The 13581-nt window shown below is 40.9% G+C and overlaps 2 protein-coding genes across 2 annotated transcripts; one reads left to right on the forward strand and one right to left on the reverse strand.

Moving 5' to 3' along the window:
- Window positions 1-1055: 1055 nt before the first annotated feature.
- Window positions 1056-5294, reverse strand: LOC104425853 (monoglyceride lipase). Its single transcript, XM_010038687.3, has 7 exons — window positions 4376-5294; window positions 3915-3953; window positions 3756-3826; window positions 2121-2185; window positions 1918-2007; window positions 1735-1827; window positions 1056-1632 (listed from the first exon to the last, which is right to left on the reverse strand). Exons 1-7 carry the CDS (start codon window positions 5005-5007, stop codon window positions 1219-1221), a joined length of 1404 nt encoding a protein of 467 aa, XP_010036989.2. The 5' UTR covers window positions 5008-5294; the 3' UTR covers window positions 1056-1218.
- A 6536-nt stretch (window positions 5295-11830) lies between these two features.
- LOC104425852 (mitogen-activated protein kinase kinase 9) lies at window positions 11831-13176 on the forward strand. Its single transcript, XM_010038684.3, has 2 exons — window positions 11831-12578; window positions 12668-13176. Exons 1-2 carry the CDS (start codon window positions 11986-11988, stop codon window positions 13029-13031), a joined length of 957 nt encoding a protein of 318 aa, XP_010036986.2. The 5' UTR covers window positions 11831-11985; the 3' UTR covers window positions 13032-13176.
- The last annotated feature ends 405 nt before the right edge of the window (window positions 13177-13581 follow it).

Raw genomic sequence — 13581 nt, forward strand, 5'->3', positions numbered from 1 at the left:
TTCAATATTATTAATATAGTGCTAATAAATATTGACATCGGTATTTGACCAACAAAACTATTAATATTGGTGGATATACATATTATATTTTAGTTAGTAGTTAAACATTACTAATCTAAAGGTTGGAATTTCTACTTTCCAGTAGATGCAATAAAATCCTAATCCAGTTATTCTATATTCTATTTAGTATTTCGATTTAGTTCGATTCTACTTATTCAATATTGTTATGTCATATTTCGAACTTTATATATAAATGATACAATAACAAATTAAATAATGTAATAAAATATCGTAGATAATATAAAAAATAATATAATCGAATTGTTTCACTTCGATGCGAATTAAGAAAATGATCTAAAGTTCTCAAAAGGCGCCCTATATTTAAAGAATGCTGAATTCATCGTAAGATTCAATATTGAGAGTATAATGAAATTTGGTATTAGGCGTTCTCATTATATACCCTTGAAATATTTTAGAATCTCCTAGATATGAGAAGAATCTAGACTAGTATCTTGGCCTAGTTCCTCAAGGGGGTGAGCCAGTGAATTCCGGCCCATGATACAAGGCCAAAGCCCCGACGACATGCAAAACTTGCCCACGCCCTATTGATTAATCGAGCACCAGGGTCAGGCGGTACGCGGTAGGCGCTTAGGCCAGTGCGGCCAGGCACTCGGATGGCATCTTTCCTCAAGCTTATCTGAGCGAGCGTCCCAAAAAAATATTCTGATCACAACTTAAAAAGCTCTTTTGACGTTCCTAATTGTGGTTGGATCATATTCTAATATCATATATAACTGGCTCGTAAAAGTTCTCACAAGGGTTAACTCGGTTAACTCTTCAGTCGTGAATTTATTATATGTAACTTAGAGTTGAGAATACGATAAAATACGATTATGCATTTAAGTTGCTCAATTATGAGTGTAGAGCGTTAATAGTAATTCAGGCAGATTGACCAAATCCTGTAATTAGATTTTCCTATTTCACAGCATCTCCAATGTAGTTTGCTTGGAAAACCGCAGATATTAAAACTGTAAGCCGGAGTTCAACTCCAATGCTTTCGATGAATAGGGTCCTTTTTTCTTCTCTTTCATAAAAAACTTCGGCTGATCTCAGATAAAGAAAAGCACTGGGAAGTTGAAATTTTCTTCTTTTTTATTTGAATCGGTCAGATTCCCTTCAAATGCATTGACAAGAAGGAACTGAAATTGCTTGTCTTTCCTACCTCTCTACTCTACAATTCAGCCACTCAATTATTTCCTTCATAATGGCTTCGCGCTCGGGCTCTGGCTCGAAGAGTAGATCGTGTAAGTGCCCTTCCAACAATCTGATCGTCTTGTCCGTCGCGGATGCTTGCTCGTACAACTTCAAGGAAGCATCTGGGTCGGTCACTCTATCCGCGGTGCCGTGGAGGAGCAAAAAGGGAACTCTGACTTGCTTGAGGTTCTGCTGCAAGTAGGCTGCTATCCGGAGGATCTCGTACCCCGTTCTCACGCGGATGGATCCGGTATAGACGAGGGGATCGGAGTACTTGGCTACGAGCTCTTCCGGGTCCCTTGATACCACCGAGCCCTTCTTATTCGCAGCCCCGACTTGGTATCTTGGCAATAAGAGGGACACGATTGGAGCGAGTATCTGCAAAGGTTATTACAAAGTCAGGAATGCATTTACTCATTTCCTAGGGCCCCTGTATAGTTTGCGGGACTGAAGAAAAGAAAGTGTCGCTTGGGTCCTTACCGTGTAAATCGAGTGCGATGGCTGAACTCCTACAGCGGGTGAAGTTAGCACAATGCCTGATATGCATGCTTCGACTTTTGGGTCAAGAGCAGCCTGTATATGCATGCGATTCACTTGTGAGAAGCAGATCAGTAACGATGGGGAGAGATCGTGATTTTCACATTGCTCACTTTGAAGTCTTACCTTAAGAATGATCGATGCGCCGGTTGAGTGCCCAAAACAAAAACAAGGGAGCCCTGGATTCTCAACCAAGACTCTTCCGATGAATGATTTCTGCAAGAATAGGAAATGAAGAAAAAAAGGAGATCCGCATCACACTCCCAAAATTTATTTTTTTTCAAAAAAGAGGGCTTTATGGAAGTGTATGAGATGGACATCATACTTACCAGATCGAATACAGCATCATCAAGAGAATTGACATAAGCATGTAACCCATCGCTTCCACCGTGGCCTGAGAAATGACGAAAGATTCGAACAAGACCTCATTAGAGCAACGCCAGTCAAATCTTTAAGGAACGTATCTGTCAAATTTCAAAGAGTCGCGACAGGTAACGTATGTTGTCAACTACACAAACACTCGAAACCTCACAATTATACAATCGCCTAGCAATCTTGTAATCAACCGGGTCATTTCTCAAGTACAATAGCCAATGGCCCTAGTACTGCCATTAGATCTGACGAGACCATTCCGCATTTTCATAGCCATGACAATTCACACCCGTTTTTCATCCACTCAAAATACAAACTATACAGATGCATCTTGCAATTGCAGACACCTAGTACCACAATCTCCAGCTAGACACTTAACTCAATGTGAAGAGAGGGAGAGAAGGGAGGGAGATAGGAGTGGGAAATAGCATTTTCAGTTTGCCCAGTGCAAAACGCAAATGCAATGCAGTTTCCATCTGATAAGTTGGCTAAGGTCTCACTTCAACATTTAGACAGTTTCTCCTAGGCTTGACTTTTCAAATATTGGCGTGTTCCATCTACATAATCATAGAAGTTCAAGGCCAGGCAACATTCTGATATTATGCTTACACATAAGCAGAGGCTTCCCACCCAAAAGCATCTGAAATGAAATACTCATTTCCTGCATCCAAATATAGATGCATTGTTGATAATAAATGATTCTTCTCAATGCAATAACTACAAACATTTTAAATTTTTCTAAAAGAACATCAATAAATGAAGCACATTAGAATTATGTAAAGCAGTTCGAGTTTGTGAAAGCAGCCATCTCTTGATGGGGGTTTTGGATATGTCTGCTTGGAAACATAACTATACATAGTGAACAAAAAAGCAGAGGGAAACCAAATTGCTTGCGTGAAATGGATCACATCTGACATTAAGAGCAGAGGAGCACAACTTCTATCGAATTGCAAAATTTCTGTAACACCAGAGCAAGTTATCACCTCATCAGACACAGAATAAGCAGCGGATACAAGTAAAGAAACTGTAAGTCGCAAGCCAATTGACAAAATTATGACTTTGTTCAAGCAAATAACACTTGACCCCCTATATTTGAAAATGCACATTTGTATGTGAATGGCCATTGATGGAGCATAACGATCAGGAATTCACATGACTAAAGTTTCAAAAAGCAACTCTGTCTTGACGTTAAGATGCAGTTTCGAGTGAAGTCGATCCATCAAATACTTCCTCCAGAGTTGAGTATACTGTTGAAGCTGGTATACCAGGTAAACTTCATATGTAATTTCTGTATATTCAGCTTATGTTAAGCTGCTAACTTAGCCTATTTATCGTAAGAAGAGTGGTTTGTTTTTGTAAACTGGGAAATCCTCCATTCCATAATCAGCTTCCAGTTAAAACTGGGTCACTAAGACAACTAGAAGAACAAGGAGATTGCATAGAGTAGCTCAAATTCTAGGAAAACAGGGAAGAGAATCGTGAACTGCAGGTTTCTTTGACAATACAAAGAGGACAATTGAAATGCAAACATTTTTGTTCCCAGGAGTGAACACTAACTTGGATTACGCAAACTGAGACAAATTTGGACTTACCAATCCAATCCATTCCGTAAACATTGAAACCATTGGCGTTCAGCTTCTTTGCAAAATTACTGTACCTCCCACTGGCACAAAAGGCGAAAAGAAATCTCAGTCATCAGGTCCAGAGATAACCAGCAGCATACTAACAACTGAGCTCAGGTGGAAACAAACCTGTGTTCATTCAGACCATGCAAAAGAATGACCAATCCCCTGCAAAAACATAAGCATGCCCTTGTTATAATAACGACCAACGCTAAGTTTGTCATGTATGTTCCAGTGTTAGATGCACAATGTAAGAAAACAAGATATCATAGAGAAGAGCATGCAAAGTATGAACTCTCCTAGGTAATATATCAACGCAGAAATGTGATAGACAATCTTAAAATGTTCTCGAAGCAAATTTCACACAATGTTGTCTTTTTTCCTGGTCCGACAAAATGGACATTCCAGGAGTACAGAAATAATAAATTCTCGATCACCTATAATTTTAAGCAAATGCGACAAACTTCCTAACCCAAATTAACGTTCTGAAAAATCATTTCAGAACTCAGCAGGCAAATTTGGAATTAAAATTCCTAACAAAATAGGCAGATAACCAAAATAAATAAATAAAAATTGTGCTTCTAGTTCACCTGTTCTCCCCATTAACAGGTCTCCAAGATTGCGTGAACAATGCATCACCCCTCGCAGACGTGAAAATTGAATAGTCCCGAACGACAGTTTCATCGCCATCCTGCACCACCCGCTTCTTTGCCAATGCTCTCCGCGCCGCCACCTCCTGCTCCACCAACGACGACGCCGCCCTCCTCCACGGCAGGGCCGTCGCTGGGACCCTCACCACAGGCCCGACTTTCCGGTTATTCCCACCGCTGCTCTCACTCCTCTCATCCTTCGACCTCTCTGCCGCGTTCGCCGAGACCAGAACGACCCGCTTCCGCCCCCGGAACGGCATGAGAAGCAGCAGGACGACGGCGCGGATCAGCAGCAACAGGCTCTTCAACGCGTGCCGCGAGAACAGGGCACTAATTCGGCCGCTCGCGCCCGATGTCAGCATCAAGGTCGACGGTGACGACGCGCCCTGTCTTGGTTCCATCACCATTAAAATCCTCGCGATTGCCAGTGATTTTTGGTCGGACGAGCGAGTTTCTAAAGATGGGTATGTCCTTTTGGGCTTGAAGTTGCCGACTTTACCATGAGATTGAGGTTCTGTCTTGTGGGTGCGGATCGAAATGGTTGCGAACGCTGTCGTTCGCAACGAGACCATCCGAGAGCTCGAAATGGAGGACCCCCAGAAATAACCGACCGACCGGAATCAAGGGCGGGGCTCGATTCAGAGCTTCCTGGTTAATCGGGAGCAGAGGAACCCAGAATTAGGAACGGAAACGATGCTCTCTTGCTCGACTACGATAACGGGCCCGCGCACGAACACGAAGATGAGAGCGGTTTCGAGATTGGGAAGTCAAATTCGAATCGATTTCGTCACCCGAGCCGTAATCCCGACGCTTGCAGCTGGACGGCTCTCGAGACGACAGCTGTCGGCGCCGTAACCAGAGGGCGAAACGGTGGAACCAAAGGATCAGCACGGTGGCAGGTGTCGACAGGACGACGTCCCACGTGGCGAAATCGGTGACCTGTCGTCGTCGGCAAGTTGCAGAAAAGGTCAAAGAGAGGATGGATTGGAGGATCCGCTTGACACGTGGCTCCGTCTAAGTGGGGAGGCTCAGGCTCAGGCTCAGGCGTAGGTTACCCATTTCGACACGTGTCCAGTTTATGGGGAAGGCCGTTCTTGGGGAAGGTGACGTTCTCCAAGGATACGCCTATCTGTATGGACCTAATCGACACCGTCCCATGATCTAATGACTATTATATGTCTGATTTATCATTGGTCCCATGAGCCGTCGACCCTCCCAAAATTATCACGGAATTTCTTATAACAGGCTCCTTATTACACAAAAAAATAATTTGAAAACATATATTTTTTTAAAATAATTATTTATATTATCTCGTTTATAAAAAATAATTAAAAATATTTTTCTCATTTATAAAAATATTCAAACATAAATCGTTATCATCATTGAATAATTATTTCAAATAATAAAAACAGTCTTTTTTTTTTTTTTAAATCTCGAGTCATTTATTTTTCGTGAAATAAACGGAGTTTTGTTATAAAATATTTCTTTTAAAAATGTAAAAATCTTTTGATTTAATTAATAACATAAATAAAATGAAGTTGTTGCTACAAGTTAGATGAGGTTTGCATTCGTAGGGTGGTAAGTCAACGAGATTATTTTAAATGGGTGATTGAGTGTTCGGCATGAGATTGATTACACGCAAACCGAATGCTTGATAACTCCATCAAAGATTTGCTGTTTCGAATTTCTTGAGTGCTTGTAAAAGGCTTTTTTTTTTTTTTTGGTAAAGGTAATTTATGGAAATTATTCTGACATTTTTAAAATGGGAAAGCCGTGCACGCTATCTCAAAGAGCAGAACAATTCTATAATAATTAGCTACTTTTATCGAAAAATAACTCATAATAGTTTAGTACGATAGCCCATTTGATGGACGAGGATTCTGTCCAAATGCTCCTTTGAAAAAAAAAAAAAGCTTTGCCTAAAGTTCTAGAGAGATAAAGCAAGAGGACCTTTGAATATTATTACTGAAAATGTTAAAGTTGATTTAGCCTTTAAGTAGTATGAAGAGAAGCTCATGGTGTACCCATCTTCTTTATATTAAACCAAAAACCATCCAATTAATTTTCTTCTCTTTCTACCAAAACTACCCTTTTAAAATATTTACATAAAATTAACAATTAAATTCTACCCACAATCTAAGCACCGACTTGCTTTACTCAAAGGATAACTACCCTCGCTCATTTCTTCCACCGACAATAATTTGCTTTTTCTTTTACGAAGTAATTCAAGTACACACGCATTTCGACGAAAAACGCATATTGCGCGCTAAACTCTAATTTAAATTTAATATGTTTCACAAAAAATGTATAACTTGAAAAATATTATCCAAGAATGATCGTTGTTATCATATGAAATAATTAACCAATGAAAAACATTTTCATTACCTACAATAATTTATGTCTAATATTTTCGTGAATGATGAAAAATATATTTCGCCATTCATTTTTACAAGCATATAAGAAAATCATTTTTAGGAAATTTTTTTTAAAATGTCATTTTCGCGAAAAATGTTATAATTTTGCATCACTCCATAAAAACAAACTAGCACCAACCTTTTCTGTGGATAAGTTGAGCAATCTTATTTAGAATACAGGTGAGTGTTGTCACGCTACAAACTCTGTCTAAAAATCCATCACGAGAAAAAAATTTTCTTGTCATAAGTACAAGGATCAACTAAACAAATATACACCACTTCTCACTAATATCTTTGTGAAAATCACATATCATCTTTCTTGCTGGACGCTGTACATAAGTATTCATCTTATTCTATGGGTTAGGCAACATATATCTGTTCTTAAACTATGCATTACTCCTATAATCAGTCAAGACAAAAACACTACAATCGTTCTAGTGACCACCTTTATCAAGTGAGAAGTGGGAATAATATTGTCGTGTCAAATTAGAGTTATATCATAGATTATGGTGTTTTTGGGCTGTGCATTGTCCAAGACAAGATCTTCCCTCGTACTGTCCATGATGAATCTCTTTCTATAATATGTATAGCTTGCAGTTTATAACCTAAAACATAAGTTTAACCTCATCTCTCTTATATTGAGAGAGAGAGAGAGTTATTAATCTTAAAATTTAACATTGATGATATTCCTAAAGATACTCGGTACGATATTCTCGTTTACATAATTAGTTTTAAAAGAGTACACTACGCGCATGCAATTACTTTGAAGATTAATTATGATGATAGTGCCCCTAATCATGTCGACATTTGTGAAAAATGAGATCAAATGGCGAGTAGATATACATAGAAAAAAGTTGGTGGCTTCTCAACGAATGGGTATTAAATATAACAAGAGGGTAACTTTGAAAAGTGAAAAGCAAGACAAACGGTGGTTTTGGCTTACTTAGATAAATATAGATCAGATATAACCATTTTAACACCAAAACCCTCTACCCCCCCCCCTCCCCTTCCTCTCTCAGTGTACATGCGTCTCATTTACCGTTCTATTTTTCAATTCAAGTCACTAATCCATGATGATTTTTGCATAATTAAGAATCCACACTTACAATTAGTTCTACATGTACTGTTGATGAGATACACGCACGAATCAGAGATAGAGAAGAGGTTTGCGTCGCTTAAGAAGTGTCCTAGAAGAACAATGCTGGAAACAGAAGTATAGATTGAATATAGAAAGGATTTTGAATACAATCATTTGTTGATAAGTGGTTGCGCTTCATCGGATGACTTCGAATCCATCTTTGTACCCTAAGGAAGGAGAGAGGGAGAGAGAGTGAGAGAGACTAACCTGAAATCTCATAAGCTGGAGAGAAGGAAAGAGAGAGAGAGAGAGAGAGAGAGAAAGGAGGGAGGGAGGGGAATGAAGCCTGGTCCGAGAGAAATCTCCTGAGGGATCGACATGGCCAGTTTGACAAATTTCTTGAGCCAGACGACATTCCCCTCACCCCCCACTTTGTCGGACTTCTCACTTCGGCCTATTCAGTGAGACCATTCCCTTCAACACAGCACTTATGCTAGAGAGAGAGAGAGAGAGGAGTTGTTAAGCCATTGTTGAGGAGGGTGGTCTTCCCTTTGAAGCTCAAACTTGGGGCTTGGAGTCTTAGCCGTGAAGCTTTGCCAAAGTGAGTATGGCATGGTTACGCAGCTTTCTTTCTTTTTACAGCTCACCATTCTCTTTTCCAACTTTTCCCCCGGTGGGTAGCTCACGAGCGCACAAATCATCGCCCCTTTGCCTTACTTATGCAAAGTTCTTTTTGTTTCCTGAATTTGCGCGGGTACCCTTTAGAACCCCTTTTGAAACCCCAGTTCTGTATAGGGTAAAAGGGAAAAATAAAATAAAATAAAGAGAGAAATAATTGTATCGGTTTATTTTTGGAAAGGCAAAATTACGCCAAAAGCGTTAGACATTTTAACCAATTTCAGTGACACGGGAGGGGACACCGTGTTTTTGCGCGACGATGGTTGATTCATTCTCTCTTTCGTGTTTTTCCTTTGAGAAATGTGAAAAAGACGGTGATATCACCTTATGGAAGGCGACGGTCTACTCTTGACCACAAAAGCATCTCCTAAAAGGAGAATGAATTTTCATCCGGTTTCTATGGAAGTGGCCTTCTTTAAAACATCAGTTTATTTACCCATAATTATGCATAGTTATGCAAAAAAAAAAAATTACTAAATCGCAGACAATTCTTCTGCGAGTTAAGAAAGTTCATTCTACTTAATATTTGTTAGATTGGAATTATCAAGATTTCTGTCATTCTATAATGTTGCAAAAACATTCTAATATATAAAAGCCTGCATAATCATTTACATGACACATTATAATGTTGATATACCACACCTTATGTTTAAATGTGCTCACTCGAGCCTATCCTTGGCACAATATTATTTATTCTAGTCATGATCACCCCATTTTCACAATTTCATAATGTGTGTTACAAGCTTGTAGTTTTGGCGAGACTAGATAGTCAACAAAAGCAACAATTCAAACTCAAGCAACATGGAATCAGAGGCGTGATTAAAATAAAAAGTGAATCTAACTCCCCACATTATACAATTTTACTTGAACAAAATTTATCTTTTACTAAGTTTCTATGCATTTTCTCATATTTCGCCCTATAAATTCGAATGTATGAGATGTTTTGTCTCGCTTTTTAGGCTATGATTCTTCATTTGCCAATACAAAAACTATACTATCGTTATTTATGCGAAGTCCATCACAAAGCTAGCAATACATTGTTGTAACTTTTTACTTCTTGAAATCAATTAACTTTTGCATTTCCCTTTCGAAAATTGTGCACGATATTTTACTAATTAATTTTAGTGCAAAGCACGAGACCTAAAATAAATATGAATAACGGGTTTAGCTTTTGTGGTTTTATAGCGCAAGGGCTATTTTTGACAATTAGCTTTGGAAGTTTTATATTCCAAGTGCCAAAATGAGTATAGCTAGCATAATGTGAGAATTGTGGTCACAAGAGCACCGTCACAAATTCATTGTAACGGTGCCGTTAGGCTAGCTGCACTCTTTTCTTTTCTTCTTCTTTTCCGTTTATATTTCAACATCATATCAAAGGTCTACTAAATGGTTCAATTAGCACCAACGTGATAATTTAGGACCTGTTTGTTAAAAATAATTTATGTTCCTCGGAACAACTTTTTTTGTTCTTTTGTTCCAGGGAACGAAAAAAGAATAGAAACATATTTAGTAAAAATTTTATTCGCGAAAACAAAAAAATCTATTTTTTTTATTCTCCAGAATAGATTTGGAACAGAAACAAGAAGTAGAAGAAAATAATTTCTTATTCCAAAAACAATTTTTCTTTTCTCTTCTTTTTTTTCTCTGTTATTTCCTTCTTCTTCCTTTTGGTTGGTCACTGGCAACCTCGCTGGAGCGTCCCCAGCCCCCGACGACGCCGAGCCATGGCAAGGCTTGCCTGGCCACCGAGGCCACTGGCGAGCTCACCGACCCTCACCCAGCCTGCCTCCAGCCACTGCCGTGGCCGGCAACCAGCCACAAAGGAGGAAGAAGGAAAAAAAAAAAAGAAGAAAAAAAAGGAAAAATATTAAAAAAATAAAAAGAAACAACAAAATTATACAATTTTACCGAATGCATTTCTATCCCGGAATAGAAATTTTTTGCAGTTATCAAGCACGTTCTTATACTTAGAATTGTTTCGGAAAACAGAAATTAAAAAAAAATATAATTTCTCATAAAAAATTATTCCTCGAAACAAAATCGTTACCAAGCACGTCTTTATAGAACTTGCAGAAATTTTTTATTAAAATTCAAGGAGTCTTTAAATTGCGTTTGGTAGTCCAAATAGGATAAATTCTATCTGGTATTTGACAATTAGCTTTGCATAGACAACGGTAGTCACGGGATAGTCGATCGAGAGGGCGACGGATAGAAATGGCAGACTTAGGGTGCTATATGGAGTGTTGGACGTGGTGGGTTGAGGTTAAAGCAGCTGGACACAAGGAAGGATTTTCAATGTTTTTGGATCTTTTCGCAGGTTTCACCAAATGTACGATAGAATTTTCTATAATCTAAAAAATATTTTAAGAATATCTATTATATTATCTTATGCCATCCCAATTCGAATTCAGCCGTCTAAACACGATATTATTCCTTTGAAATGCGTGCTCTTTGCTCTCAAAACAGTTAGGTTCGAATCAATCATTTCATTAGTCTCTTTTAGACTATTTAACTTTAGTCCTTTTCTAGTGCTTTCATTGATGCATTCATTGCATATATCCGCAATCTGGGCAAGTTGTGCCTGAGGCGGCTTTCAAAAGAGGCAGATCCAACACGTTGGTTAAAGCCCCTTTTTCACGATTAATTGCGGAGCCGATGCGTCGAGTCGTATCCATATCACTGCCCATCCGCCTTCCTTGACAGAGAAGATGAAAAGCTTCGGACCACTGGTGGTTAGTGCCTAATGATTTGGTCCTACTAGGGCTAATCGCTAGGGCCGTGCACATACTCAAATAAAGGTAAAATATTATTTCGGGTGGCGGGCTTCGCGTGAATTGCGCATGATTCAATGATGGCAACAAGATGTACATCTACTTCACGTTCCCATCCCGATGGCAATGACTCGTTAGAGACAGTCTTAAGAAGCAAAGCGCAACTTCCGGTTTACAAGTTTCAATGGGAACGAAATGGTAAAGCCTCGACTGATGGAAAACAATGTCGCACTTTTTGAGTGTAAAACACATGTCCGCAGAGAAGTAAGCAGCTAATAATGTCGTTCATCTTAAAGTCATTATTACCGCCTAATTTTCATGACATGATCCACTTAGAAATTGAATTTGGACGGTGTCGTCTCGATGAAGTCAAGACTATAGTTAGTTCACTCGCCAATGGAAGCCTTCGCCTCCATTAAAGGTGGTCCCCATTCCCCCTCCTTTCACCACCTTCCTCCTCCCTTCTCCTCCGCCGTCGTCTTCTTCTTCTTCTTCTTCTTCCAATCCTTCTCGTCTCAGCCGTCACCCCCCTCTCTCGCTCACTTATATACTCCACCTTTTCTCCACCAGAGAGAGTCCAAACACTCTCTCCCTCTCTCCCACGATCACATGGCCCTCGTCCGCCACCGCCGGCAACTCAACCTCCGCCTATCCTTGCCGGAGCCCTCCGACCTCCTCCCACCCTTCCCCGCCCCCTCCGCCTCCTCCTCCTCTGCTGCCCCCGCACCCCCCACCATCTCCCCCTCTGACCTCGAGACCATCCACGTCCTCGGCCACGGCAACGGCGGCACCATCTACAAGGTCCGGCACAGGCGCACCTCCGCTGTCTACGCCCTCAAGGTCATCCGCTCCAGCTCCGATGCCTCCGCCCGCCGCGGTGCCCGACGCGAGGTCGAGGTCCTGCGCCGCACCGCCGACTCCCCCAACGTGGTCCACTGCCACGGCTCCTTCGAGGAGCCGTGCGGGGACGTCGCCATCCTCCTCGAGTACATGGACCTGGGGAACCTGGGGTCGGTGCTCCGGAACTACGGCCCGCTCAGTGAGTCGGACCTCGCCGACATCGCTCGCCAGGTCCTGAACGGTCTCGACCAACTCCACTCGCGCAAGATCATACACCGAGACATCAAGCCATCGAATCTGCTCGTGAACTCGAAGATGGAGGTCAAGATCGCCGACTTCGGCGTGAGCAAAATCATGTGCAGGTGCGGCTGCATAAATTCATACAAACCCTCTATTTTCATGAACGTGCCAGACCGTCTGTAAACATGTTGACAGTCGCATACCATTGCAGGACTCTCGAAGCGTGCGACTCGTACGTCGGCACGTGCGCCTACATGAGTCCGGAGCGGTTCGACCCGGATTCCAACGGAGGCAGTTATAACGGTTACGCGGGGGACGTGTGGGGGTTGGGGCTGACCCTGCTGGAGCTGTACCTGGGCTACTTTCCGTTCCTGGATCCGGGACAGCGGCCCGATTGGGCCAGCCTCGTGTGCGCCATCTGCTTCGGCGAGATACCGAGCCTGCCGGAGCGGGCAAGCGGCGAGTTCCGGAGCTTCGTCGAGTGCTGCTTGCAGAAGGAGTCCGGCAAGAGGTGGACGGTGTCGCAGCTTCTGACCCACCCGTTTGTGTGCAAGGATCCGACATCCGGGGCCTGAAGTGAAGGTCGACCCGAATGAAGTGTCCAACATCATTCGGACCTTTTTTTTTTTTTTTAGAGATTTTGATCTTGTACATAATGGGCGAATTGTAGGAATTACATTTTTTTGCTCTAAATTTGATTAATCAAGGTTCATGACAATGGATGAGGATCTTTTGCAATCCTTCTCTTCTTAGCTGGTTTAAGTTGTTTATGACGTGGTATGACTGCAGTAAGATTTAAGAACGAATAATTATAGAAACAGGACAATAATCAATTCACTACAAATAAATGAACACGTAAATGAAAAGGAAAACTTACCGTTAGACCCGAAATATTAAAGTTATTCGCGTTTTGATCTGGGCAGAAGTTTATACCAAACCTAATCTTAATTTGAAAAAGTTCCGACAGCAAAATTGAAAGGTAAATGCGAAAGTGAAACTTCGAAATTTTCTTTTCTCACATTTTATATCTAGGAGCACAAGCATGAAGACCTAAATATGTGGAAGCCCATGAAACACCTAACAAGTCTTATTAACCAATTAAGTTCAAACTATTAATCTTACATT

Source organism: Eucalyptus grandis, chromosome 11 (genome assembly GCF_016545825.1).
Source record: "Eucalyptus grandis isolate ANBG69807.140 chromosome 11, ASM1654582v1, whole genome shotgun sequence".
NCBI classification, from domain to species: domain Eukaryota; kingdom Viridiplantae; phylum Streptophyta; class Magnoliopsida; order Myrtales; family Myrtaceae; genus Eucalyptus; species Eucalyptus grandis.